At 44.2% G+C, this 26561-nt stretch overlaps 1 protein-coding gene across 1 annotated transcript in view; it reads right to left on the reverse strand.

Annotated features, from left to right (window-relative positions):
• SCN8A (sodium voltage-gated channel alpha subunit 8) overlaps positions 1–26561 on the reverse strand; it is a 129850-nt gene that overhangs the window by 75093 nt on the left and 28196 nt on the right. Inside the window, exons 3-6 of the mRNA XM_050925364.1 lie at positions 13315–13433; positions 9649–9738; positions 9257–9385; positions 6430–6521 (exon numbers count right to left, since the gene is read on the reverse strand). Of these exons, the coding sequence (XP_050781321.1) occupies positions 6430–6521; positions 9257–9385; positions 9649–9738; positions 13315–13433 (430 nt within the window). The remainder of the gene's footprint in view (positions 1–6429; positions 6522–9256; positions 9386–9648; positions 9739–13314; positions 13434–26561) is intronic.

Raw genomic sequence — 26561 nt, forward strand, 5'->3', positions numbered from 1 at the left:
AAGCTCACTTTCTTTGATGTCTTTCTAAAAAGTGAGTTCACAAATAGGGAAACTGGGGAGGAAAACTAATGGTAAAAACATTGACCAAAACACATTTGAACCATCCATAATTTATTACACTAACAAAAATGTGAAGCAAGTTGAATTACATAATCAGGAACCAAGAATAAACTGGGATATTACATCATGCAATATAACTGCAAGGCTCAGCAGAGCAGATTTAGTTTCTGATTTTCAAGCTCTGTGACATTCCAGAGGGCTTCTCCTTGGATTGATCCTTGCAATTATCAGATAAATTTTAAAGTTTAACTCTACTTTGCACCTTGCCACGGTTCATGCCATGCTTTAGACCGTGAATGGACCATGCAACTAAAGAACAGTCTGAATCAGTGGTAATTCATCTGTAGGGAAATGCTAAAATGAAGGCATTTCATTAGCAAGGCTGTGTTATTTAGTGCACACCAGTTATCTATCTAAATTAAGCACTTTAAATAACTAAACAAAAATCTAGGCTTGAATATAAATATCAGACCAAAAATGCAAAAGAGAGGAGCCAGTGCTCTTTTGGGAACCTGTGCCGGATTCTCATTTATTCTAAGGCCTCTTTACACTGTTCCATTAGTATAAAAGCATCTTACCCACTCTAAGCACCCCTTACATTGCCAGGCCGATGTAAAGTGGCCTTAGGGTAGCAGGCACATGAAATTGTAACTAAAACAAATAAGGGAAGTTCCAGGTAGGAATATATTTTTTTTTTGTTAAACTCAGAGCTTTTAATCAATGCCAAAGTTCTTGTCAATTTCCAAGTAGCTTTATTGCTACTCATTTTTCCAGACACAACTGGAAATTTTTACACCCTGTTCCCTTCAGCCCTCTAAACTCATTTGCTAATCTTCAGTGCCTCTAGGGTCCCATTCTCTATTGTCCTGACAGCATGCAGTCATTACACCTGCTGTGCACTGGTGTAAAAAACTGCATGAGATGTCATGGAGAATTAGGCTCTTAAAAACATTAATAATGGTTTCACTGAAAGATTTGGCCACCTGGGGGCTTGGAATATCATTCCAATTCCTCACTGTTGCTTTGCTTTACCAATTCATAGTTAAAAGGAATGGCCCTCTTCAGATACCAATGGGTTGCAATTGTCTTGGGAACTAAGTTTTCAAGGTGAGGCAGGCTTAGTTTCCATTTGCGATGGACTCAACATGTGTTTCTTCACACAATTTGTCAAGTTAGATAATGTGACCCTTGTTCTATAGAACAGTGTGCAGAGCAAGTTCTATGCTTAATTCACCAACTATTAAAAGTTGCCTGTGAGATGTTCAGCTGTCTGTCTTCCCAGCCTAAAGCAGAACCACTGATGAGACACACTATCCATCTGTCGATACTAGGGATCTTTTCGAACAGGTTAGAATAGTACTGTGGATCTGGTTTTAGGTGACCTGATCCATTTTTACTGAGCTACTTTCAAGACTGCTCCATTTCATTAAAAAAGGACCTGCCTTCCTTAAGTCAGCTGTGCACTATGGCTCATATGGTTTTAAAACTGGTTCCGCTAAATTGGTTTTTAAATTTCCCCAGTATAGATAGGCCCCAGGAGACAACTTGCAGCATCACTACTTTATTCTTTCAGAATGTAAGAGATGCAGCTTCCACTGTCACTTGCCCCTCAGTCTGTGTGCCACATGTACCTGACTATCAGTGAAAGGTGGCAGATTGACAGCCCTGCAGAAGAGTCACAGGACAATATATACACACCACGCTAGACATCTAGCCTGCATGTCTGTAGAAATCACCTCTAGATGTGAAGAATTAAGCTCACTCCTCTAGGACTATTTAGTGTTTGGCCTCTTTGCTGAGGTTTCCAATGCCTTGGGCCACTTGGCACCTGCTATGTTGTTTGTATGTATGATGCGCACTCTTCCCCAGCAGAAACTGCACTAAGACCAACGTACTCATTTAGCAAAGATCACCAAACCATCTTATGATTAAGGTGACCAGATGTCCCATTTTTAAAGGGAGAGTCCCCTTTTTCGGGACTTTTTCTTATATAGGCACCTATTATGCCCCACCTCCTGTCCTGTTTTTTCACAGTTGCTATCTGGTAACCCTACTTATGATAGTCATATTTGGGAACTACTGCTAGCATAGCCTTACGGTGACCAGACAGCAAGTGTGAAAAATCGAGACAGAGGGTGAGGTGTAATAGGAGCATATATAAGGAAAAGTCCCAAGTATCAGCACTGTTCCTATAAAATCGGGACATCTAGTCACCCTACATAGACTAGAACTGAGCTGGTGAAGTAGAGGTGAATGTCTCTATATCCTGTTACTGATCCACTAAGCCATGCAAACTCTCCACCCTACATGAAATTTTATCCAGCAGCATGTCTCCAGTCCTGCATACTTTTCATTTATATCTCATTTAAACACTCACTGCTCATCTGAAGAGGCCAATTCTAATTATTTACAAAAGGTTTATTTAACATCTGTCATAATAATAAAATGGTTTTCTTTTTAGGTCATTGTGATATTAGAATTCCCATCCCACTGCATGCACTGAAGAAACAAGAGAAAACATTTAGATTTTAACATATTCAAATATATTACCCTGAGAAAAGTACACTTCTACCCTGTCTGCATAGTAAGCCATCAAGTAAAACACTAGCTCTCTGCCCCACAACTAGTGCTTCCAAGCTTACCCTAATGACAACCAACCAGTAGGTTAATTACCTAAATTCACAATTCTTGCTAGTCATGGGACCAGAAGGCAGGGGTTATGTTTTGCAAAGCCTCTACTGGGCCCAAGCACTGCACAATCAGGGGAGATCCTGATCTAGGTTCTAATTTAAGTCAGTGACCAAAGCTCTGCCCATTTCCAATTCTAGCCTTAGAATTCAATGCATTCAATACTGTAACAAGGTAGCACAGTCACTAACAGTTTCCTGCAAACTGGCTATACTGAACTTAACAATGCGGGGTGGGATGGAACTCAGATCCTCCCTGCTCCAAAAGCACACTTGAGCTAGCAAGGAATGTGTGTAAGGGCTTGGCTACACTAGAGAGTTGCAGCGCTGGTGAGGGGGTTACAGAGCTGCAGCTTAGGATGTGGCCACACTTGCAAAGCACGGCCAGCGCTGCAACTCCCTGGTTGCAGCGCTGGCTGTACACCCGGTAGAGCCTCGGGTGTAGGGATTCCAGCGCTGGTCAGCAAGTGTGGACACCCACCAGTGCTTTTATTGACCTCCGGGGTATAAGGAGGTATCCCAGAATTCCTGTCCACAACAAACCGGAAGAAAGGGAGAGCTCGGAGTTCAGCCAAACTGCTTATTTAAAAAACAAACACAGCTCCTGTTTGCTGAGCGAGCGGAGGCAGGCAGGGGAATTACTTTGGAATGTTCACAGCTGTTTGCTTGAAGAGAGAAACAGCACTCTCACACGGCAGGGGGGGAGAGGGAAGTCCATGTTCAGCAGTTGCTGATCTGGTCTGATGGGTATTTAGCAGTAAATAATTTGCAATTAGTGAATGAGAGGAGTGGGGGAAGGGAGTTAGAACTTTTAAAATGATTGAAGGTAGGCACAGTCCTTAGAACTTGCAAGGCAGGGAGCTGAGAACAGTGTCAACTCGAAAAACCATTCTGTCTGTCTCCTCCACGCTCCCTGTCACATTCCACCCCACCCCCCTCTTTTGAAAAGCACGTTGCAGCCACTTGAATGCTGGGATAGCTGCCCACAATGCACCACTCCAAACAGCGCTGCAAGTGCTGCAAATGTGGCCACACTGCAGCGCTGGTAGCTGCCAGTGTGGCCACACTGCAGCGCTGGCCCTATACAGCTGTACGAACACAGCTGTAACTACCAGCGCTGCAAAACTGTAAGTGTAGCCATACCCCTAGCAGTTAGGAGCACCGGGCCTAGGATATGCAGCTGAACAGTTCCACATCTTTTCCTATGAGGTCATTGGCATGTTTACACACACTAACTAGGCAGTTGATTACCCTGTTTCACTCTGCTATACTGATGAATGTGAAGCACGTCCTAAAGCAGTTTCAGCATACTGTTAAGATAAGTTCCTGTCTGCATCCTAAAAGACTTGCCCATACCGGTATTGCCCTGGCCTCTTCCTTTGTCAGTCAGTGTTAAAGGCATTCTGAACTATATGCATTTCCTCACCTTTTGGGGGCGAAGCCAGACTTTCAGGCACCTGCTCCCCTACTTGGTTAAACTTTGCTTGTACCAATCAGAAACGAACACACACACAGTTTTTGGGCCCCGTCCCCTATGACACTTCTATGATGTCATAGTGGGTATTTTAGGCTGGTCTGCCATGTGCAGGCAGAAGAAGAGAAAGAAAAACGAATCCTGTGTACCTTGTGCACACCCGTAACCGAGCCTGATCACCTCGAAGCCTCTCTCAGCTCACGTGTTTTAAGCAGAGTTTCTACGTTTGCCGGTCGTTATGAGTTGGTTTGTATTCATAAGTATTGGTTATTACTAAATGCTACATCTGTGTTTATAAATATTGTTTACTGCATCTTTGTTTATAAATATTGTTTAATAGTAAATACTTTAGCCATTGTATGTTTTAAGTTCCATTAACCCTATTAGCTAATCATACGCTGCTCCCCTACCCCTTGTAACTATCTCCAATAAAACTTTAAATTAATTAATTTTAGTTGTGTGCGTGCTTGCAGTTTGCATCGTGACACAGACCCTCCTTGCATCCCTTACCTATACAGTCTATTGCCACATGCAGCCTGGTAAATAACAGCTCTGCATTTTTCTTTCGTCCCTAAAAGTACGTGGCAATCTACACATACTTTTTCTTTAACCAAGGTAGTTTAAGAACTGCAGTGCACTGACAGCATCACAACTGCTCTCCAAGCAGTGCATCATCATCAGCAATAATCAGATAGTTCTTCCTCCTTAGGTGTGTACCTTAAGCTCTGCTGCCAACCATCCAACAAGGCTAAGTAATAGCATTCTAATTAAGGAGCAATTCTCTATCATTCAGTGCAAGAAAAGCAGGTGGTATTTAAGAGCATCATGCAGCAGGTAGGGTTTATAAATATGGTAGGCTTGGCAGTCTGGAGGGAGGGAAAAGGCACCTGCCTCCAAGAACACGAGTTTGTTTTTTTTGTTTTTTGCAAACATACATGCAATAGCACACTGAGAAAATAGCAGGATGTTGCTGCACATCGTTTACTTAACAAGTAAAGATGGCGCTATCGCTCATTCCAGAGCAGAGCTATGTTTTGGAGAGCTGGAGAAAGAGGTAGGCTGGGCTTAACATCATTAAAAACACACAACCCGAGGTAACAATTTTACATCACTTCTCCCCCGAACCCTGGAACAGACCATGCTCCGAGGCAATCTGTATTTTCAGTGCACTTCACGCCTTCAGAAATATTCCCTCAGTACATTGTCAGAAAAAAAATATATAAAAAACGCTCCACACTTTCCATCCCCAAAGCACTATACAAACTATCAACTTGCTAAACCTAATATCCGGGAGGCAAGTAAGCACATCTCACTCCCATTTGCCAGATCAGAAGACAAAACAAAGGAGGTTTAAGATCAAAACTCTCCCAAGGGGCTTCTGATTTTGGGTGCCCAACTTCAGATGTGCTGAGCACCCAAAACTCTAACAAGAAGTCCCTAGAAGATGTAGTTGCTCGGCAACCTGAAAATCAGGCTCTACTTAGGTGTCTAATGTTGGGTGTCCAAAAATTCACACACTCAAAAATAGAGGCCACACATATGAGCAGCATGGTGAGCAAAGCCCAAGAACTTCCGGTGCCTCATCACATGCTTCATCCACCAAGCCAGGAAGCCACAGTGAAGGAAGCGCCATTATTTGGCACTTTAAAAACCAGACTGGACAACGTGCTGGACAACGTAGTATTGCCGAAGGCTTCCCTGCACTGGCTGCAGGGCGTAGTGGATGGGCAAGTGTAGCCATACCCTAGGTGATCCAATGATTGGATAAAAGCGAAAGCACTGTATGCCCTGACACAGTAGGGATCATAACCCCCATCCCCAGCCCCTAGAATGACAGGTTATTTTTAAAAAATCCCCATTAGTGTAACTCCAAAAGTTCCTGAAGTGAACTGGATGACTCCTGGAGCAAGGCAGTACTCAGCCTGAGTAGGAGTGGCAGTAGCTGGCCTTTTATTTGTTCTGAAGTATACTTCAGGGTTTTCACAGAGGCTAGATATTGATAGACATGCACTCAAGGGGATGGTATACAATTATCAGTATTCATCCAATGGTCCTGCATTATTTTTTTACATCACTGTTGATTCATACAGACTGCAAAGCCCATCAAAAATGTCCCAGTGCCATTTTTGAAAGATAAGTAGTGGGAGAAGTGGGAGGAAAGAGAAAGACATACACAAGATAAGCATTAATGCTTAAAAGATCTCTCACCTGGAATAACAGAGATAGTTTTCAAAGCTCGGAGAACTCTGAAAGTTCTCAGTGCTGACACATTCCCAAGGTCCACAAACTCTGTGACATATCTGTAATGAGGGAGGTCACACACAAAAAACACAATGACAAAACATACACCAAAAAAACAACTACAGACAAAGCAATACATCACTCACAGGGGCCTGTACCCAACAGCTAACACCAACCGGAGGCCGCCTTACCTGGAATTACAGAAATAGTTTTCAAAGCTCTCAGAACCCTGAAAGTGCGCAGAGCTGAAACATTGCCTAGGTTTACAAACTCTGTTATATACCTGCAGAATTAAACCAGAGTTAATGGCACCATTGGGGTCACCTGCCTTTAATATAATCGTTTGTAGGAAATAGACTGTAATTTAAAATGCTTTAGAACTGGCATTGATAGAGACAGAAAAAGATACAAAGCCAAAACCAGTTTAAAAATGTCTCAAGAACATAGGCCAATTAGCCCAGTTGCATGGTTTGTTCTTTGAGCTTCCCCAATCTTGAGTCTAATGTTTTAATACTGTATGGACCTGTGCAAAGTAAGTTTAAAAAGTTACTTGGCAAAAGAAACCAGGTATGTTTGGAGAGACTGTTTCCTCAGTTCAGTGGGGCGTGTTGTCAATCAGAGCTATTTCACTTTCCTCCCTGTTTTTAATCGTCATCAACATTTGCAGTTATGCAGCATCTAAGTGCCTCACAGACATTAATTCAGTAAACTTTGCCACCTCTCTGTAAGGCACAGTTAAGTATTATCACCATTTTACAGATGGCCAGACTTGGGGCACAGAGAGGCTAACTGAATCAGTATCAAAGCCAGGAATAGAACCCAAGAGTCCTGGCTCCCAGGTCCCCTATTGTAACCACTAAACAAACTGCCTCTGAAAATAATTCTGCTGTTTTGGGAAAGTCTGGCATTTCGTAGCTTTCCAGGCACTCCGGGTCAAATTGACCAGTGTGCAGAACTAGCTAGACATCACCTAAACCTCATGAGTGGGATTTAAATGATCTATAAGCCTTGGTGAATTGGGGACAAATCCTCCTGATATGACAGCAGTACAACCCCACTGATGGTAAGGTGATTGTATGGCTATAACATGAGTGAGCCCACAATGCTTGGTACTGATGCTTTTGAGAGCCTGACAGTCTTTTCGATGTTAACATTGCCTTGCTTGTTAACTTACCATCCAGCTGCACAACAAATGATATTGGATGAGATTTTCAAAAGGAGTTAGAGGCGTTAGTTGCAATTGATTGGGAATTGGGAACCTTACTCCTTTAGGTGCCTATGAAAATCTCAGGCGCTGACTAGTTGAATTTAAGGCCTCATTTGCATTTCTTGAACAATGCATCTTTTAGTCAACAATACATAGAAAGGACAACTAGTGAAAGTGCTGGCACCCAAAAAACCCAGTGCCCCAAACATCTGCAGTCAGTCAACACTGGGGCCCAATATTTCAGAAAAGCAGAGCACCCACAACTCCAGCGAAATGCAAGTCCCCCAGACCCTTGAAAATCAGACCCTCAAGTCTTCATCAATGATCTTTCTGATTTCAGTAGCCAGTGTTGGCCCTGGACAGGTGTAAAATGTGTCAAAGCAAATATGGAAGGGAAAAAATTATTCCTCTCCCAGGCGTTGGTCAGATTGTCAATGACATATTTCCACTGACAATAGCTGGAGTTGTAAGAGTGCGTTAGAACAGGCCAAGAGTTGAAACATATTTTTATAACCTACAGAGCATCAAATGTTTAGAATTCATCTCTAATTAGGAAAATGAATTTAGTGGTCTACCTGCTGTAAGACACCTTGGCACCTCACTGCTTATTAGACTTGGAAAATAAGTTGATTCAGCAAAAGGGAAAAAGAATGAGCTAGACAAAATAAAATACTGTATGGTAAACTTCCTTTTTTGGGATTCTGAATCTTTAGCCGCAAAAGGTTAATATCTATCTATTAACCCAAAAGTATCCAAGATGCTGCCCAAGAAATCCTAACATGCAAACCAAAGCCACGGAGGGAGTCAGTGGTGGAGCAGGGATTTAGAAATTCCTAGTTCCCATCCCCGTGCTCAGCTTACCAGAACATGCCAACTCTCTGGCGTAGAGATAAAGCTAGAATGTTGGGCACTAATTACAAAACCCTACCTCACCATAGGGCCCCAAACTGTGGGGTGCGCCACCCAGGGGGCGTGCAGAGGAACTTTAGTGGGCGCACAATGGGTCCCCGGTCCAAGGGAGGGAGGCAGGGAGCGAGCGTCACCCAGCCTTGCTCTGTCCCTAGCCGCAGCTTCGCTCCACTCCACCCCAGCTCTGCCCTCATTCCTTCTCCACCCTCAGGCCAACTCCAGTCCTAGCCCCAGCTCCTCCCCCATCCCCAGCTCTGCCTTCAGCCCAAGCATCTCTGCTCAGGAAGCCTTGGCTGTGCAGAAATGGAGTGCGGGCACAAACAGATTCCATTACTGGTGGGGGGAGAGGGGAAACGCAACAGGAAAAGTTGGGGCACCGCTGCCATAGGTGCATATTCAGAAAGCGGTGATTTGCTCCAAACATGTCCAAGGCAAAGCCGTTGTAAGCAGATGCAGCTCCACTAATTTTAGTGGAGTTGCATTTAGCTCTCTCTATCTCAGAACTGCACTGAAAATAAAAGCCAGAGTCTAGCCTTTGATCTTTTTGGTGACCACTTTAAGATTTCCTTAGCTTTTCCTTTTTTCCTATGCACCTGTCTCACACGAAGATTCAACCCCCTTCCACATTTCATGTACAGATGGAATTGGTAACAGGAATAACCTGAAAATGCAACTTACGCCATCATGATGACACTGAAATCTAGCCAGTTCCATGGATCACGAAGGAAAGTAAAACCATCTATGCAGAAACCTCTTGCAATAATTTTCACAAGTGATTCAAATGTATAAATACCAGTGAATGTGTACCTGTTGAAAGGGAAGTCAAAAACAGAACTCTGCTAAGAACAATGTAGTAAAAATATAATTTCAGTCACGAAAAAATCTCTTCAAATATATTAACTTAACAAATCAAGGGGTTATATTAACCCAACAACCCCTATCCTACTCCCACTGACTTAAATGGGAGCAAGAGCAGGCTTACTGAATAAATGAAACAAAATTCTGCAAGAATTTAAGGAAAAAACTTTGAATTATTTAAAAAGAGAAAGATACAAAAAAATGCTACTTACTCCACATTCTTCGACCATTCAGGTGGGTTACTAAAAGTCATGAATACACAGTTGGTCAAAATAGTGCACATAATGATCATGCTAAATAATGTAGAGTGAAGTCAAGGAACAAAGGGACATGCTAAATTGGCTATTTACATCTTTGTAAAATTCACTCCAATATAGAGACAATTCTAATTAGAATAATTTCCAGCCAGTGATCTATTCACTATCAGTGAGATAGGACAAGAGCCAAGACAACATCCAGCACAGGAGATGGAGAAAAGACATTTTTGCATATAATTTTTTTCCATTTAACCATCTCATTGGTTTCCCCACAATTCTCTGATCTTTTGGACACTATGGGGCTGATTCTCCACTGCATTCTGATTTGGTAGCAATTTATATCCAGTTTACACTTGTGCAAACAACTGCATGAGGGACACAGCGACAGTGAACTGAGAAATATCACTCTCCAAAGGGCATTGCACACACACACAGGGAACACAGAATTTTCACATTAGTTAATATTTATGACAAGTTAACACAGTTCTGTCCTGCCTCCAGGCATTGAACAGAGGAAAGTGCACACGTGCTTCCTACTCATATTCTGCAACCAAACAAGGAAAACAAAAATACTGTCTCATCTCTTTAACATCAGACATTTTACTGCGTAGAACTAATCATGAAGGCCATAGAATTGTAATGTACATTGAAAAAAAATCAGGTGCATGAATAGACTCAGACTAAGGTCAGCAGAGACCATCATGATCATCTAGTTCAGGGGTGGCCAACCTGGGGCTCCAGAGCCACATGCGGCTCTTCAGAACTTACTATGCAGCTCCTTCTATAGGCACCAACTCCAGGACTGGAGCTACAGGCCCCAACTTTCCAGTGTGCCAGGGGGTGCTCACTGCTCAACCTCCAGTTCCGTCCCAGGCCCCAGCCCCATTCCACCCCTTCCCGCACCCTCCCTGAGCCTGCTGTGTCCTTGCTCATCCCCCTCCTGCATGCCACAAAACAGCTGATCAGGAGGTGCGGTGGGGAGGGGGAGGTGCTGATCGACAGGGCTGGGAGGGGTTGGAGTCTCTGAGAGCAGAGGGGTAGCTGATGAGGGGCTGCTGATGTATTACTGTGGCTCTTTGGCAATGTACATTGGTAAATTCTGGCTCCTTCTCAGGCTCAGGTTGGCCACCCCTGATCTAGTTGGACCTCCTGCACGTTGCAGGCCAGAGAAACTCACCCACACGCTCCTATAAATAAAAGAGAGAGTCCCTACCTCCTACTTCATAACAATTTACATTCATCCTTTAAGTGAAACATCCCCCCAGACAATTTCATCTACATCCAGGAATAGCAACACAATCTGCTGGTAAATGAAATGAATGAGCAGCATCGTATTACATCACTTGTTAGTCAGAAACCTGGCTAGGATTTCAGTTTGGGGGTTTTCCCAACTGCATGAAACATGGGGTGCATTTGATATGATATGCATAACTGCAAAGTGAATCCTACTGGACAGGTAGAGTCTAGCATCTTAGGAGACAAATTTTCATTCCCACCCTTCCCCCCCGCAATTTTGTGCATTCAGCTGAAGGAGGCAGGTGCACCCACCTTGCACCAGTTGCTGCCATCAAGTGACCAGCTGTCCAATCCATTGGCATGAGTCCCCTGATATGATTGCTCACTCTTGCAGGGGTGATCACTTGCATGAGCAAAAAGTGAACAAGTCTCAAATGTGTTACTCAAAAAATGAAAGGTGTTTTTTTCATAGGCAGCACATGGTTTTCATACAACAAGAAATTGGGGGGGGGGAATCCCTATGGCTCTTAAACTAAAGGATCATGACATTGGCCCTTTCAAACCCCATCTTGTATAACGTAGTTCAGACAACTTGCAACCCACTCTTAACATCCACTGAAATGACCAATTGCCAAAAGTAACATGAACTCCTTATACACGCAGGTTGGGATTTTCAGAAATGGTCAGCATTAACTTAATTCTGCTTCCACTGAAGTCAACAGGAAAACTCCCATTGTCTTCAGAGGGGACAGAGTTATGCCTTGATTTCAAATGCTGATGCATTTTTGAGACTTCTACCCTGTAATAATTTTACCAGGACCCTTCTAGGATTTACAGCCTACTGGACAGAATCTAAAAATAACCACAAGAATTCCATTTGCAATGTCAATATGTCAAGGCCTTATATTTTCTAAAGATTCCTTCGTACATAATTTCTTCTTAAAAGTAAAGGGTTACCTGGTGCTAGATGCATATGTTATATTCAAGGGAACTGAAATCAAGAAGAAGCATAGCTTATTGTTATGATTATGATTACAGCTTTATCAAACTGAAACGTAACTTTTCTCTCTCTCTCTGTTTCCAAACTGCCAGTCCTAGACAGACAGATAGATAGATAAGAATATTTTAGAGACAAACAAATTTGATAATTTATTTTGTAAATATGTTTTATTATTTATAACTTCTCAGGATTTTTGTTTGATTCTTCCCAGATGTGAACATATTTTATATTTATATGTAAATGCATTTTGTGTATTTTTAAAATGCAGATACCATCAAAAGTAAATGTGTAAACAGACACCTTCTTACTAATAGTCTGATCCTTTTTTGTATTCAGAGTCATATGGAGGGTCTGAAGACAAAAAGAAGCATGTATTCATTACTCTTTACTGTTAAGAGTGATTCAGGAGCAACACAGCTGCAGCAGATAGAGACAGATTCTATTTTGACTCAGGCATCAACAGAATTGTTAACCAAGAGCCTGATCCAAAGCCACTGGGAAGTGTTTTCATCAGCTTCGGATCAGGCTTCAGTTTCACCTGCAAAATCTTTGCTTCAAAATGGTCAGATGTGTACCCCTCAATTGCACCTCAGCCCATCTGTGAGAGCTACACTTACAAGCAACAAGACATAACCTAGAAAGAACACAGTTCAACTCACAGATCAAGTTTCCAGCACTAGCAGCTGGAAAACACACATTTTATCAGCAAGCCAAGCCAAACTGATATGGAAGCTTTTGAGATACCACAGACCTGGGACTCCACAAGGTCTATTTTACAGTCACTTTGCAGAGTAGAAAACTATGATTTGCCAGACTGGAAAGACCCATCTCATCCAGTAAGTTCTCTCTTACAACACAAGCATCAGAGGCTTCAGAGAAAGTGGATCATTATGGAATAAACCTGCCCATAGAGGGAAGTTTGAGAGACACCAACAGACTTATAATTATGTTCCTATTCATCTCTAAGTAAAGCACCATTGGCTGCATCTCTGGCTCATAGTTTGTTTAATGGTTTCACCAGCTAGATAAACCTTTACTTCTCTTGTGGAGCATAGCCGTAGACTACTTCTGTTCCCGTATTTAGTGGTTCTTGGGTACTGGAAGAATGGATGTGCATATACACAGTATAGTGTGGATCTTTGTAAATGAAATGTTACTGGATATGCCAGGCCTATAGGAACTATAATTACTTATTCATAAACAAAATAATTACTAATGTATAAACTTGGAGCCCAATCCATTGAGATCCCCTTCACTGACCTCGCCGAGTGTTGACTGTGTACTACATAAATAAGTTTTGAACCAAGTAGTAAGACAAGTCATTGATTTTTTCGAGCAGTAAAACATCAGCAGCACAGCAGTCAATTATTAATAAAAAAGGATATGAATGTATCAAAATTTTAATAGCTATTCTCCTAAGCAGATTAAAAGGAGTTAAAATGTACAAGGCAGGTGTGGCACTAAATCGGAAGAGTGTTTTCCCTCTGTTTAGTACTACAAAGGTCTGCAGAGAAAGAGAGAGAGAGAGAGAGAGAGTTAATGCATGAAATATCAAAGTATGAAACATATGTACAGGAAAAAACAGGACAACTTTCAGGGCAAGAATTTAAAAGTCACACAAGAATTACATTTTCTGGTGTTTGTAAAAAGATTAGTGTTTAAGAAGTCCCCCACCTCATGCCAGAGTATCATTATTATTGGTTTTATGGTACCATCTAGAGGCTGAACAAAGATCAGAGCCCCTTGTGCCAAGCACTGTATAAACAGAAGAGAGAGTCTCCCTGGCCCCAAGAGTTTACAATCGAAACAGCCAAGACAGACAGAGTGGGAGAAAAGAAGTATTACTATCCCCGGCTTACGAAGGGGGAGGGACCCAGGCCCAGAGATTAAGTGACTTGTCAAAGGTCATGCAGGAAGTCAGTCGCAGAGCCAGAGCTGAACCCAGACCTCAAGTCCTAGTTCAGCACCTTAATCTAAGACTATCCTACATCTCAAATATGGCAGACAAAGGGCTTCATAGATCTGTGAAGTATCAGAGGGGTAGCCGTGTTAGTCTGGAACTGTAAAAGCAGCAAAGAATCCTGTGGCACCTTATAGACTAATAGACATTTTGGAGCATGAGCTTTCGTGGGTGAATACCCACTTCTTCAGATGCTTTTATAGATCTGTGACTCTCCCAGTTCTGCTAATTACATTGCCACCCTGCATCAGTTTGTGGCAAGGGCACACTTCATCATCTGCAAAGGAGGAGGAAAAAGCGACATAAGCAGAAAAAACAATATCCTGAAGCTCAACCCTGGCAGAACTGAGCAGAGCCAGGTGTCCAGCACAGACGTGCATGCTGCTCCCCGAGAGCGCTGAGCATACTGCATAATGCTGCACACACTTGAACTATGACCATGTATTTCCATCGCCTCCTCCTCCCCCGTTAGAAATGTGAAAACGTACAGGGAAGTGCCAGGCAGGGCTTCTCTCCTTGCTCTTACACAAGCTGTGTAATAAACTAGGTAAGTAAATACCCACTGGGCAAAACAGGTTTTTCCTACTCAGACCTCACCTCCCAAAATACAAATCATCCATTTCAACAACCTATCAGAGCCTTTGTGCCCTCCCTCATCAGACAGACCCTGCATCCCACCAGAGAGAGAGAACCTGCATCACCTCCCTAGTCAAACCGATCCTTCCCTTGCCCCATGCCCCCACCAGAGAGTACACGTGGCCTCCCTCAGACACACACTCCCGTCCCCCCACACGTAGGGCCTCCCTTGTCAGATTGATCCCTCTCCTCCCCCTCACACACGACCCCCCTCGTCCCACCTAGAGTTGTGAATACCTTATTTCCCAAGCTCTGCTCCCTTGAACAAAGCCCAACAGTTGATTTGACAACTACAGAAGCTATAAAAAATTACAATCCAGGCACATCCAAGTATATAAAGCATGCCCCTCCCCTGCAAAGGGAAAAAAATCTCTCATTACAACTACGGAAGATGCACTACCCATCAGTCCAGTGAATGTGGGTGAGAACATTCAGGAGCTACATTGCTTGCCCCTTTCATCACAACAGCAGACAGAGCAAGAGTGACACGTTAAAAGGCAGCAATGTGATTACAGCCAGCATCAAGCAAGAACTGTCAGGACTCAGGGACCTTTGTTTTACTCAATTCAAAATTAGCTATTGGCCACTCAAGAAAGTCTCTCTTGCACAATCAGCTAGGAAGGAACCAACTCCACAGCTAAAAGGTTTACAGAACAAGCAGCATATATATAAGGGGGTATTTCTGATTAAACAAACACAAGGGGGGGGGGGAATCACCTGTGGTAATGAGTTATGACAAACAGATAAACCCCAACTGGCCCTCTTGTTAACACCTCAGCAGAGAAGCCAGGGAAACAGGGCTATGAGAAGATGGTGGTTCTGCTGGGCCTAAGTTCCCGCATGCTGACCACGCAGTAGAGAGAACCTTTTAGTGCCACTGCCCATGCTATTGCTCTTCTGTGCATGGAGGATTCCCATCACCAGAGGTCTCCGTGCAGCACAAAAGCCATACAATTCCCCACCACCACCACGATAAAAAAAATAGGCTGAACTGTTTGAGCTGTCCAACCTGCAGGAAGCTTTCATGCCTGCTGTTTACCGGCTTCATATCTAGACAAGGTTGCTTTACAAAGGTATCTGCAATGTAACATTAACATGGGATACACTGAATGCAACAGCCCCGTCCCTCAGAGGGCCCTTTAATGAGCCCAATTACAGAAAAGCCAGTGGAATCAACAGGATCCATGTTGAGTCTCCACACAGCAGTGTAGTGCCTGCTTTCTCCCTCCACAGATTTGCTGAGTACTCATTGGTTATTGCTGTAGATCTGGGCCTAGATCGGGGTGGGCAAACGACGGCCCACGAGCCATTTTAAGATGGCCCTCGAGCTCCCGCTGGGGAGCGGAGTATAGGGCCACTCCACACGGCTCCCAGAAAGGCACTCCAGCCGGGGAACAAGGTCGGGGGCCGCTCCACACTGCTTCCAGAAGCAGCAGCATGGCCCCACTACAACACCTATATATAGGGGCTGCCTGGGCTCCGCTCTGGATGCTGTCCCCACCCCAAGTGCCACCTCCACAGCTCCCATTGGCTGGGAACCGCGGCCAATGGGAACTGCAAAGCCGCCTGGCCATGGCTCCGCATAGGAGCCATAGCTGGGATATTGCAACTGCTTCTGGGAGCTGCTTGAGGTAAGCACCACCTGGAGCCTGCACCCCTGAGCTTCTCCCCGTGCCCCAACCCACTGCCCCAGCCCTGATCCCCTTCTCTCCCTCCAAACTCCTCAAACCTCCTGCACCCCAATCCCCTCATCCCCAGCCCCACTCCAGAGCCTGCATCCCCAGCCGGAGCCCTAACCCCCGCCACAGCCTGGAACCCCCTCCCGCACACTGAACTCCTCATTTCTGGCCCCACCCTGAAGCCCACACCCCCAACCAATGCCCTCACCCCCTACGGCACCCCAACCCCAATTTTGTGAGCATTCACGGCCCGCTATACAATTTCTATTCCCAGATGTGGCCCTTAAGTTTGTCCACCCTGGCCTAGATTTTTTTTTAAATGTTGAGTCTGAGTAATCTAAGGAGCAATATGGATTTCTCTCTCTCACACACACACAGTCACAGACTTTAACCAGACAACATCCCCTTAGAAGAAACCACTACACGTTATCTGCAAATGGAAGGCTACAGTTTGGCCTGAAGCTCACAGAAGAGAGACTATGGAGCATCATTGGCCATTGGATGCCTTTTTTGAAGGGATATTTTATTTTCTCCACCTTATTAAAATACTCCTTCTTTCTCTTTGAGGGAAAAGAATTATTATCAATTTTACAGATGGGGAAAAAAGGTGACGCACAGAGATGTAAAGTTACTTCCCAAAGCTATACCACAAATCCATTGCAGATCCAGGATTAGAACTTCAGAATTCCTAACTCCCAATGCTTTGCTCATTATTCCAGACGTACTATGTCTCAATGTGTTATTGGGTTTGTAATGAGTTTCTGTATTGTCTGAGTAGTGGCATCTGCTCACCATAAAAGTGGCTGACACATAGGTCCTCAGGGCTTCTCCAGTGCTATGAGGTAGTGGGTGACTTCCAGCCCAAATGACCCTGAAGAGGTGAAGCTCAGAAAGGTGAACAGACAGGTCAGTTCTGGAGTGACTGGTGCACTTTAAGGCAGCAGTAGAAGGATTACTTGCACTGGATCAGTTAAATTGGAAGTAGGAAGTGTTCAAACTGCCACTAAACTACTTTAACTCCAGGTGATTCAGAAGCGCTGCAGTTATGAATTGCATTGAGTTCAAAGTCCAGAGAGCCATCAATGGAGCATGTGCACACGTGGCAACCACTAAAATAAGAGAGTTAAACCAGTCCAACTTCTGTATGTTGACGACAAGATTATCATTGGCTTCAGCAGGAGTTGGGTAAGGCCCAGCATATGTGAACAATTTTACTCTGATACACTAGCACAAAGACCCTCCCTCCAAATACAATAAAAACTCTCCGGTCTAAACAGACTTGTTCACATCTACATTGGGAATCTGTGTAGGCAGTGACAATTATGAGCTGCCAAGAAGTTGGAGATGTTCCCCATTGTCCTGGAGCAGGTGAGGCAGCAGTTCAGACTATTCACAGTTGATAAGGCTCCAGGCCTAGGGGAATTGTATACTCAAATCCTGCAGGAAGTAGGACAGAGGAAAGCCATAAGGGTAAGATTTACACAGAAAACTAGAAAGCTCCAATAATTAACAATGAAGAAAGGGAGGATCTTGCCAACTTCAAAAGAGAAGCTGCTAGTCTGACCTCAGTTGTGGGGGGAAGATATTGGAAGCACTGATTGGGAACAAGATTACAACACATTCAGAAATGTATAATTACGTGAGAAGCAGTCCACAGGGACTCGCCAAGCAAAGGATCACATGCCACAGCCTTCCTAATATTCTTTTAAGATGTTATTGCCTTGGTAGATAAGTGGAAGTGGAGGGAGGAGAGAAAAAAAGCAAGTGGGTCATAATTTATTTTGATTTCAATGTCATTTGAGGCCACAGTGTGAGTGATTGAGTCACAAAAAGTCAGACTCCAGAAAGTATGGTGCAGTAGTGAAAGGAGACAAAATTACTAAAACAGATGAACAACAGACTGAAGGAAAGGACATTAAGGATGTTTGTGAATGGATACAACTCCAGTGAGAGAGAGAAAACGTAAGGTCTACAATGGATCAGTATGACTAATATAGGAATCACTGTATCAAATCAGACCAAAAACCCATCTAAATCCCGTATTTCATCTCTGACAGTGACCGATACTAAATGCTAAATTTACCTTAGATGCACACACTCCTGACTGAGGGAAATTATTTCCAAATTATTTAAATTTCCTTCTGTCTCATAATTAAGCTGGGTGGCAGCAGATGAAGAATAGAGAGAAAAACAACGTAAAGGCACTTGAGTTTAGCATTATTGGTTAATAGGCTGTACTGTTCACTCTACCAACAGTGAGTTGTACTCAACGGTGCAAGCCAAATACAAGCTAGAAATTAGAGCCTAGAAGGAAGCACAGTACAATCCAGGGAAAGAAAGAAGAGGGAAATGTTTCCAGGAGACTGTTAATCAAGCAACATGTGGGGACCACATAAAACAGGGTTGTACAATTTAACTCAAGCTCAGCCTTAGGCAAATCTGGATCTATGATCCCACAGCGTGCATCACTTACCAGATTGTTTTTCCAGCTCAGGAAAGTAACAGTGCACCAGTTTACACTGTCTCTGTCACAAGAAGGGACAGTTTGTTTGTTTCATTTAAACCTGCCTAAAGCAAAGTTAAGATTCTTCAGCAATCCCCCCAGGATTCTTGGATTAAGTAGATTTCTCTCCCAGATGAACCACATGGCCCCTGCCCCTTGGCCTCAGACCACCTTGCAATGCACCCAGGAAAGTACAGCTATTGTCCCTTGTCAAGTGTCCTTGGAGCCAGGTTAAACAGATGAACATTTTTAACCACTGGCAAGGAGCCTAAGCTGCAGAATTCGGATGTTCAGGAGTCCATGGCGGTTTTGTTCTGGCCTCTCCCTTAAGAGTGTTTATTGTCAGTCATGATTCACATGTACACAGCATTCTAACGGGGAACAATCTAGGATAACCCATCACCTGAAAAGCGGACAATGCAACACAAATAATGTAAAATATATCTATGGGCTGCAGACCACATACAAACCATCTCTGTGAGACTCACGTGTGTACAACTGGAGAGGTGAGTCTAGAACACTGATTCTTCAATAGCAAAACACACTGGTCCCTCCCACTCAAGTGAAACAAAGGGAACAGTCTATATGCACTGAAAAGTTAAAATTCTAATGCACCATATCCTCTTACAGCATCAGGAAAGCTTTCTTATGGTATATTACAGACCAAATGCAGCAGAACCCATGCATTAGAATGAAACTCATCCCCCACGGATGGCCAGCACAAGGCCTATAAACTGCCTAAAACCCCCTAAACACACACACTTCAGTATTTAACCCACCCTTTGGCCCACCCCTTAGCCTCATGGAGCCCAACACAACAGAATCCACAAGAGCCCTCTGCCAAGACAGATAATGTTTCCCAGCAAGAATTTTTCTTAAGGAATTATTAATGATCTGGATGATGGGATGAACTGCAGCCTCAGCAAGTTCGCAGATGACACTAAACTGGGGGGAGAGGTAGATATGCTGGAGGGTGGGGATAGGATCCAGAGTGACCTAGACAAATTGGAGAACTGGGCCAGAAGAAATCTGATGAGGTTCAACAAGGACAAGTGCAGAGTCCTGCACTTAGGAAGGAAGAATCTCATGCACCATTACAGGCTGGGGACTAACTGGCTAAGCAACAGTTCTGCAGAAAAGGACTTGGGGATTACAGTGCACGACAAGCTGGATATGAGTCAGCAGTGTGTCCTTGTTGCCAAGAAGGCCAACGGCATATTGGGCTGCATTAGTAGGAGCATTGCCAGCAGATCAAGGGAAGTGATTATTCTCTTCTATTCAGCACTGGTGAGGCCACACCTGGAGTATTATGTCCAGTTTTTGTCCCTCCACTACAGAAGGGATGTTGAGAGACTCCAGCGGAGGGCAACAAAAATGATTTGGGGGCTGTGGTACATGATTTACAAGGAGAGGCTGAGGGGAACTGGGCTTATTTAGTCTGCAGAAGAGAAGAGTGATGGGGGAGTTGATAGCAGCCTTCAACTATCTGAAGGGGGGTTCCAAAGAGGATGACGCTCGGCTGTTCTCAGTGGTGGCAGATGACAAAACAAGAAGCAATGGTCTCAAGTTGCAGTGGGGCAGGTCTAGGTTGGATATTAGGAAACACTATTTCACTAGGAGGCTGGTGAAGCACTGGAATGGGCTACCTAGGGAGGTGGTGGAATCTCCATCATTAGAGGTTTTTAAGACCCGGATCGACAAACCCCTGGCTGGGATGATTTAGTTGGTGTTGGTCCTGCCTTGAGCAGGGGATTGGATTAGATATCTCCTGAGGTCTCTTCCAACCCTAATATTATATAATTCTATTATTCTAATTCGCCATTTCACTAGTGCAACAAAATGCTTTAGCTCCTTTGGCTAAATTAGACCATAGAGCAGTAAACTAGTTAAAAGGGAAAAATAAAACTGGATTGTGGTTTAGTCCCCAGGTCGTGGTCCTGATCTTCCTACTTGCCCTCCCTACCACACACATGCTCCTCTAACTCTTGCTGGGTAACTATGTAACTCGATTCCCTCACCCCCCCAATCAATAACGTGCCAACACAATGGAGTAATTTGAGTGTAAATGTACATTTTCTTTCGAATAGGATTGATCCTGCCAGGGTTGATTTGTATCTGCTAACCTGGGGCGGGTATTTTTAGCAGGAGGCAAGTGAGTTTCTTAGTTTCGTTTTTGCACTTGTATTTCTTTTGTGAACCCCTCAACTACAAAATCTGGATTGAAAAATGGAAAAAAGCCATAAAGGTATGGGGGGGGGCAGTATTATGGGTTTCACTACTCACCGCTGGCACACTTCTTTGCGGCTCACCTGAGGATTAGCTCGCCACTCCTCTGGCATCCCCTCCTTCAGTCACTTGTTCTGTTGTTTGTCTCTCTCTCTTCCGAGACTCAGGGTGCTCCCTCTTCATGTCTTGGCCTTACAGCCAGGTCACTATAGTCATCTCCTTCCAGGGTTTCGAAATCCCATTGGATGACTGTCCCAGCAGTCTTTTTCTCCACTGCCCCAGTGGCTGGTAGGGGAACCCAGGCCTGCACCCTGCTCTAGGTTCCAGCCCAGGGACCCTACAACCAGTAGCCAAGGTCTGCTCTGTCTCAACCTTTGCTGCTACGTCCCTGAGCTGCTTCCAACTTTGCCTCTACAAGGCTCCTTCTATATTTTTCTGTGGGCAAGCCATTCCCTCAGGGCCAGCTCCAGGCACTGGGTTTTCTCCTTTCCCTCACTAAACCCAGAGAATAACTGCAAACCTTACCACCACACCACCCCTTACCACCAACTGCCTCTCTTTGTGCCTCCCCCAGCTGGCTTCATCAGCCCTGACCCTCCTCCAGGTGCCAACTATCACCCTTGGCCCTTTGCACCTAGACAGGCCTTATGAGGGGCAGACACCCCAGCACAGGCAATTTCTATTTTTGATCATAAATAAACAAACCAACCCTATTTTCACACACAAAATGAAAAACCTCAAATATATGAGATTCTAGTTTTTTTAAAGAATTTTCCCACACCTCCTTTAATATAACCTTTGCAGCTTGATGCAGGGGGTGGAGAAAATGATGCAGGAGGTGGAGTAAATGACATAAAGGACCAAGCCAATAGGTATCAAATGCAGTATGGGCAAGGGAGGACATGATGACTAGGGCCCTGGACTGGAAGTTGAGAGATCTTGGTTCTATCCCTACCGGGGGAATGATCTGCTCTGTGACCTTGGAGAAGTCACATTCCCTCTTTTTTCCTTCCATTTGTCTATTTAGATTGTAAACCTCTGAGCCAGGGACTCTGCTTTATTGTGCGCCTGCACAGTGCCCAGAACAATGGGACCTCCAGGTACACCAATGATACAAATAATTAATAATAAATAAATCAATAATAATAAACCCTGGTCACTGGGTAGTCTACACTTATGATTCCAGGTGCCCTACTGTAATTTACTAGCTCTAACAGGGTCCCTGGTGAACTCTTAGGTAAGTCTCCAGATGGTGCAGTGAGTAGGGTGAAGGAAAGAAAAGCCAAAACGTGTTTGGTAATTTAAAAACTAGTCTGATTTTTTTTTTTAATAGTGCTGACTTCTTAGAACTTATCAATTTCAAAATGGCTGCATGTACTTAAAGTTGTTTCTGGTTCCATTCCAAGAAACATCTTTACATCTTTTAAGCCATAATATTCATTGCCTCAAGACCTGCAGAGGTGAAGCTCAGAAGCAAGAATCATCTGGAGAAAAGCATTGTGCACAGAGGTACCTTATGGAAGAACTGACTGCCCAAAAATCTCAGCTGTTCATTTTTTGAGGTTTAAAAGGAACCATCCATTTTAATTATTTTATGTTTAGGATGAAAACTATATTATATGGGAAAAAATTGGACATTTCTGATTTAAAAGTAATGGTACCATAGTAACAGGTTTCGTTAGGAAACATTGTTTTAAAATAATTTATTTAGCAATTTGCAGTACAGCCCATGATAGGTGTTATATTACAGTGCACAGATAAGATTAATAAAATGGTAAAAAATAATTCCAGTTACATGCAGGTTTAAATTACTTTAGTCTTATGTAGATTCTAAACTAAGCACTCCTAGCATGGACTGCAAAAGCAGGACAAGTGCAGGTAGACAGGATTTAGGGGAAAAAGAAAGGTTTAATGAAGAGTGTGGAGAACCCATGGAACTGCATTCCCGTGGGTAACAATAGAGTGGTTGGCCTTACTGTCAAGTTTTACCAAGAGTGATTGATAAGGGCTGTCCTTCTGGTGGCAAAGCCTGTGTAAGTATTTCTCCCACATCTGTATTCAAAAAAGTCTATCAAGAAATGTGCACTAAGAGGAAATTTGACACCCTACAGGCTAGGGAAAGATACAGTAAGTGAAAAGAAAATGCAAGGGTCTTTTGAGGCTTTTGACACAGTCCCACATGGCATTCTCATGAGCAAACTAAGGGAATATGATCCAGATGAAATTACTATAAGATGAGTGCATAATTGGTTGAAAGACTATACTCAGGCAGTAGTTATCAATGGCTCGCTATCAGCTTGGGAGGATGTATCTAGTGAGATTCAGCAAGAGTCTGTCCTACGTCTGGTACTATTCAACGTTTTCATTAACAACCTGGATAATGGAGTGAAGAGTATACTTATAAAATCTGCACATGACACCACCCTGGGAGATTTAGGTTAGATATTAGGAAAAACTTTCTAACTCTAAGGATAGTTAAGCACTAGAATAGGCTTCCAAGAGAGGCTGTGGAATCCCTATCACTGGAGGTTTTTAAGAACAGGCTGGACAAACAACTGTCAGGGATGGTCTAGGTTTACTTGGTCCTGTTTCTTGAAGTCCCTTCCAGCCCTACATTTCTACAAAGAGTTCTTCTAAAGACTTTTTTGGCTCTGAATGATGTGGTTCCTGTATATATCAGACAGCTCATTTTCCAGGCATAGCATTTGCCCCTTTGTTCCTCAATAGCCCGTTGCTTAGCACGGAAAGGGTTAAGGACAAATTTTCTCTCACATTTTGTGCTTCTTCTAAACTGGGGGGAGCTGAGGAGGAGGAGGAGCTGAGATGAGAGGGAGAAACTCATGGAATTTTTAGAATTATTTTCCTTTTCAAAGAAATGCTTCGAGAGAGATTTTAAGAAAATAAAAGCAACACTGAGTAACAGCAGCTCAGGAGACCTGGGTTCAATTCCCTGCTCTGACACAGATGCCCTGTGTAACCCTGCATACAGTACTTCATCTGTCTAGAGCTCAATTCCCACATCTGTAAAACATGGATCAACTCTTCCTTTGTCCCACCCACCAAACATTGCAGATATGATCTCATCTCCCATCAGCCCCATTCCCAAAGCAGGCTGGGAAGAAGCGATCAGCCTAGGTTAACTGGGCACCAGTCTCCCTCCCTCTGCTGTGATTATGAGAAGATAGTGACAAATGGTCCAGGATCTGGATTCTGCTTCTCAAATTAAAGTGGGTCAGACAGAGAGACCCAGGGAAACACATTAAACACCACAGCTCTGGGAAGGGATGCTTCTTTGGCAACTCAGGGGACCAGCCCAAACCTTATGCTTCATACATCTCCCCATCTGAATGTTTCACTGCATCCCCCGCAAGGCATGGAGAGCCCAGCAGTAGCACCTCAAGTCTTTTCTGCCTTCACCAGCATGAGACACATTACTTAGGAATTCAAAGAGATCATGGGAGGAGGGTCCTTGAAGCACATGCTGCAGGTGGACAGGCCTCCCTGAATCATCTCACATATCCCTTCACTACCTCCCAGTTTCATACACTCACTCATGGTGAGTTTTGGGCAGGATGGCTTCATTCCAACAGGGCATGTGAATTGATGCAGATGCAAATCACTTTAATGGTCCATGCACACTAGCAGGATCCTCAGGTACACACCTACAAGTCACAGGTGACCTTAGCTGATACATTAGGTTTTGCCACCCGATTCATGGGCTGGGCTTCACAGTTGCTGAGCACCCACAACTCCTGCTGACATCAATCTACATAAGTTCATATATGGTCCCCGCATCCTGATAGTACTAAAGTATTTAAAAATAGAAAAGACATTACCAGGATCTGTATTTCTTTTCTTCATTCTCAGTCAGTGACCTACAAGGTCCACAGTCCCTTAGAGCTAAGCCATGATCATCATGCTCAGTTTTAAAAAACCACCTGTGGAATGTGCGAATACAGAGGACATCATGGCCTCCAAAAGAGCCATCATCTGATAAGAACTCTCCAGCCAAACTTGATGGACACAGATTGCATAAATAAAACATAACCAACCATTCATTCAAGTGATAGCTAAATGCCTCCAAAGTTTGCATTGGAGAAGGGGCATGAGAGAGGGGCAAATTAAAAAAAAAAAAAAAGAGAGAGAGAGAGAAACTCACAGACCCTGTTAACAGGATAAGTTTTCCAGAATCTGAACTCATTTCCATTATCCCATTATTCACTGAAAGGTCTTAGACCTGGGCTCAACTCAGACTCTGGGGTTTTGCAACTTAGGCCCCTTTTCAGCAAGATACTTCAGCACGTGCTTAACGTTAACCCTCTGAGTAGACTTGAACAGGGCCAGGACTTCACCCACTGACTTCAGTGGGACTACTCAGTTCACAAGTCGGCTTCCTCTGGGCCCCGGGGGTGTTCGACCCGCCACTCTGCCCCAGGCCCTGCCCCCACCCAACCTGTTTTCCCAAGCCCCCACCCCTGCCCCACCTCTTTCTGTTCCCGCTCTACCCCCCGCCTTGCCTCTTCTCAAGGAAGCTGATCATGGCAGGCAGGAGGCTCTGGAAGGAAGGGTGAGGAGTTGATTGGCAGGGCCACCGGTGGGTGGCACTGGGCAGGAGGGGGAGGTGGACTGGCTGCCAATGGGTGCTAAGCACCCAATAATTTTTTTTCTGTGGGTGCACCAGCCCTGGAGCATGCACAGAGTTGATGCTTATGACTCAGTTACTTAGCCATGTACTGAAGTACCTTGCTGAACTGGGAACTTGAAAAGCAACTGAGTTCACAAAATCTCACCCCCAGGGCCGGCGCTACCATTTAGGCAGCCTAGGCAATTGCCTAGGGCACCAGAATAAATGGTGGGCACCGTTTTGCCAGAGGGGGCAGCAGGCGGCTCCGGTCGAGCTGCCGCAGTCGTGCCTGTGGACAGTCAGCTGCTCCCGCGGCCTGGTGGACCACCCGCAGGCACCACTGCGGCAGCTCCACCAGAGCCGCAGGACCAGCATGCGGGGTGGAAACTGCCATCCGCCTAGGGCACTCAAACCCCTAGCGCCGGTCCTGCTCACCCCTCATATAATTTTAAGCCATGTTTTCCCACACACCCTCCCCTCAGGTGGCATTTTTCTAGCTTAAAGGGAAGCCCAAGCTATGTATTAGGTAAGGCCACCCAGAGAAGCTCAGAAGACACAAAGTGGGCCTATCCATAGCAGGTAGACCATTTTTTCCTTTACAATCTTTCTGTCTCCCTTTTCTGATTTTCTGCCTCCTCCCCTGCAGTGCTTCTGGGGGTGTTCCATGTTGTCCACATTCTGCTCCATTCTAAAGGCAATATCCACCTTGTCTCTCTAATATCCTGGGACCAACATGACTACAATGATACATACATGAGACATACTGTCATGTGGGGAAGCTTTCAGTTTCTCCTCATTCATTTCAGCTGTTGACATCATTTGATATAGAGGCAGAGTTTAGTGTCTCAAGAGCATGGATGGGAAAGGGAAAGTAAAGGGTATTTTCAAGACAGTTTTAGGTAAGGAATATTTCCCCTCTTGTGACTAAAATCCAGTGGAGGATGGAGAAGAAAGGGCACCAGGGACAATGCAATTTAAATGACCTGGTGCCTCCTCTCATGATA

This window comes from Gopherus flavomarginatus, chromosome 16, assembly GCF_025201925.1.
Source record: "Gopherus flavomarginatus isolate rGopFla2 chromosome 16, rGopFla2.mat.asm, whole genome shotgun sequence".
In the NCBI taxonomy this organism is placed as follows: Eukaryota; Metazoa; Chordata; order Testudines; family Testudinidae; genus Gopherus; species Gopherus flavomarginatus.